Here is a 4,026-nt window from a genome sequence, read left to right as displayed (position 1 = left end):
TGAAGAAAAATTACTGGTAGATTCAAAATGTTCAAGTGAAGATGAAGTGCCTATAGATTCAAAAAGTTCACTTGAAGATAATTTACCAGTAGATTCAAAAAGTTCATGTGAAGATAATTTACCGGTAGATTTAAAAAGTACAAGTGAAGATAAATTACAGGTAGACTCAAAATGTTCATGTGAAGATAATTTACCGGAAGATTCAAAAAGTTCATGTGAAGATAATATACCGGTAGAATCAAAAAGTTCGTGTGAAAATAATTTACCCGTAGATTCAAAATGTTCATGTGAAAATAAACTAGTGGTGGATTCAAAATGTCCATGTGAAAATGAATTGGTGGTGGACAACTCAGAACATGTCTGTGAGGGTCGAATCTACGGAGACGTACAAGAGTTGCTGCTTGCGATTGATGAATATTGCAATTCAAAAACGTTATGTATTTCAATCTTAACATTATTAAAACAATCGAAATCAAATATTTGCAGTTTAATTGACGACAATGACATCAGTAGAAATGCATTGACACAATGTCAAAGTGACCTAGCATGTTATACGAACAAATTAAACGAACAACTAGACATGTCAAAAGAAAAAGATTCTGTGATATCCTTAATGTTCTCAGATTTTACTTTAATGGCAGACGAGTTGAAGAAAATTTCAAAAGAGAAATCAAATTTGGAGAACAGATTAAAACAAGTAACAGAAGAATTGAGTTCCATGACTGTGGAACATGAAGAATTAGTAAATCAATTTGAAGAGCAGAAAGAGGAATTAAACAACATTAAATGTTGTTCAAGTATAAAAGTCTGCGATGATGAATGCATATTAAAAGAAGTCTGTGAGAAAACACAAACACTTACAGAAAATATTACAATCATAGATGGATTAGAATATAATTTATTTGATATTTCAAAACAGTTAAAAGAAACCGAACAACTGAAAATTATTTGTCAAAACAAATGTAAACTTTTAAATACACAAAATATAGACCTGAAGAATAAACTAGAAATCGAAAATAACAATAACATAAAAAATTGTTATAAAATTGATGATCTCTGTAAACAAATTAATAAATTTGAAGCCGTCACTAAAGGACTTGAACTTCAAAACAAAGCACATATAGTAAAAATTGATGAACTTAAAGAAGAAAAATGTGTCGCAGAAAAACGATTTAATAACATAATTGAAGATCTATATTGCACAATTCAAGAATTAAGAAGTGATTTAGCCACTGCTAAATGTAACACTGAAAATACTGAAAAATACTTAAAAAATATTAATTATGAGAACAAAAAATGTTTTGAGAATAAAATTTGTTTACTGAAAACTGACATTGAGAACTTAGAAACTGAACTTAATTATTATAAATGCCAACATGATTTGTTAATGACAAAGTACCTGTTAAATGAAAAAGAACTTTCAAAATTTTGTGAGATGGTTAGTCTGTCACAAAATCGAGAATTAGAATTGAATAAAGAAAACGAAGAAAATAAAGAACGTGTGTCAACGCTATGTGAAACTTTGCATGTAACGGAACAACAACTTGAAGACACAATAGAAAAAAACAACGAATTGACAAGTCAAAATAATAATTTAAGAGCTGAAAATGACGTACAGTGTCAAGATATCGAGGATTTGAATAATTCCCTGATATGTGTAAGAAAAAAGGAATCGTGTGTGCGAAAAGATTTAGTTGTGCATAAGGAAAAACTAACGAAAGCGGAGGATGAAATTGCCAATTTGAATTCAGAGATGATCTTTGTTAAATGTGAATTGCACAAAACGTGTGCCAATTTGACTTGCACGGAACAAAAGCTACACGATACAGAGTTGAAACTGAACGAAGAGATATGTCTCAAAGAAGAAATCAATCAGAAATATTGTAATATGGTCAACTGTCTGACTACGAATTGCGAAATGCAGCAATTGATAAAGCCAACTTGTATATCAGCCGGATGTCAATATGATATATCAGCAGACGATAAACAGATAGGAGACCACTGCTGGTTATTTTTATTTTATTTTATATTTGTATAATATTAATGTTAGCATAACTGTGAAATTTGTAGTTTATACGAAAAATAGTTGAATACTCAATGACATCACTATTATTTATAATAGGGAGGGGTGCTGGAATACAGAAGCCAGGCTCATTTAGGGGCTCGTTGAAATTAAATTGTAATTTTCGAAATTTTGTTAGGAATACTTATTATACATTAAATAATATTTTATGATAGGTATAGATATATGGCTATATATCAAGGAGCGGAACCGATCTATTTTATTAAATTTTACGGTTTTTTGGAGGGTGCATTTGAGTTCAGTTTCCAACAAAAATTTGTTCTTCAACAACAACTAACAAAAGGGTCAGACATTAAAACATTGTAGATTAAATTTGAAAAATAACTCTTTCCCACAGGTTGTATGTAGCATTTTCTAAAGATGGAAGGCCTGACTATTTATGCGTTTACGCACCACAAAATAAAACTTTAAATTTAGTATACATAAAAAGGCTTTGACTTAAGTGATTTTTTTAGTATATTACTTCATTTAGAATTCTATAAATTATATAATTAATATTTATACGTATAATAATAAGTGTAGGTGCAGAATTGTTTTAAATACAAATCATTATTTAACTAAATCAATTTTTTTTATGTACATATAAATGATTAAATTTTTATTCAAAAGCACGGTTGAAGACGGATAATCCATTTACGTAATCTATATAAATCTATATTTATTTTACTCGTGTACAATTTAGAAATACTAATAGCTTTGGCCAACTTTCAATTAATTTGTTATTGAATATTTGTTTATAATTTTTTGATATTCCTTCGTTTCGCATAAACCTTAATTATTTTGATATATGACTATCTTGATTTTAAAAAAAAATGATCTATTATCTACTTACAGTTATCCTGGCGAAAACATCACGTCGTGTAATATTACAAACCATGAAAACACTTATTCGATTAAAATGACAAAGGAATCTACTCATATTGGTGTACAGACAAATTTGTGTTGTCCAGCAAGTTGTCCGCCACCAGCCCATTGTAAAAAGATATCAGTAGTTATTGATGAATCCTGTCCAAACGATAACATCCTGTGCTGCCCTGAACCGTGTGACGAAAATAAATGTGACTTTGGCCAATGCGAATCAAATGACTGTTGCACGTGTCAATGTGAAACACTGCCACTCGAAACAACATCGCTATCGGATTGTCATTCAGCCGACTGTCTACGTTCTGAAGAATCAAAGCTCACGACATCGTGCGACTGTATCGCTCTTTTCTTGGAAAAAGAAAAATTAAAATGTCAACTGGACGAGTCGACACAACTATTAGAACAATATGGAAAGGACGCGGAGAAAAAAATATGTGAAATTCAAGCAGAACATTGCCAAAAAGAGAAGGATATGAATACATGTTTCGAAAGGGCAACATCGCAGTACAAAACATGTATCGATGAGGTCACTGCTCAATTGACAGAATGCAAAGAAACGATTGTGTGTATGGAACAGGAATTAAAATGCTGTCGGGAAACAGGTATGATATTAGTACTTATATGTTTAAATAAAATGGTTTATACATAATAAATTATTGTAATAAAAATTGTTGTGTGCCATTGTTATAGAAAACCGACTAAAAAAAGAAATTGAAAAACTAAAAGAAGCTTTAAAATGCAAAGATTCAAAAATCAATGACGAAGAAAATAAATTGAAAACGATGTGTGAATGTCTGGAGGAATGCAAAAAACAATTCGTTACTCTGAAATGCTCGTTGGAGCTGGAAAAATCCGTTAAAGAGGAGTTGGACAGACAATTGAGCGAAATAGTGTAAGCATGCTGCACGATTGATAATTTTAAACAAGTGTCAACGTGTCAGCCAGTGACATGATAATATCATATACGTGTTGTGATTTGTAATTATTAAATGTTACAATTACAGCGTTAAGCCCAAAAAGAAGATCGCAAAGAAATTAAAGACACCCGAAAAAGTTAAGCCAAAGCGGAAAAGTAGGCC

At 30.8% G+C, this 4,026-nt stretch overlaps 1 protein-coding gene across 1 annotated transcript; it reads left to right on the top strand.

Moving 5' to 3' along the window:
* Nucleotides 1-56: 56 nt before the first annotated feature.
* LOC111030870 (GRIP and coiled-coil domain-containing protein PFC0235w-like) lies at nucleotides 57-4,019 on the top strand (the record flags this gene model as incomplete). The annotated part of the gene is made up of 4 exons (XM_022310571.1): nucleotides 57-2,007; nucleotides 2,918-3,549; nucleotides 3,638-3,839; nucleotides 3,952-4,019. Coding segments are annotated over 4 exons (2,853 nt in total), but the record flags the coding sequence as incomplete, so codon positions are not given.
* Nucleotides 4,020-4,026: the final 7 nt, after the last annotated feature.

The sequence above is a fragment of the Myzus persicae genome, unplaced genomic scaffold (genome assembly GCF_001856785.1).
Source record: "Myzus persicae strain clone G006 unplaced genomic scaffold, MPER_G0061.0, whole genome shotgun sequence".
NCBI classification, from domain to species: Eukaryota; Metazoa; Arthropoda; class Insecta; order Hemiptera; family Aphididae; genus Myzus; species Myzus persicae.
The sequence above is the reverse complement of the archived record's forward strand: the minus strand, read 5'-3'. Positions and strand labels throughout refer to the sequence as shown.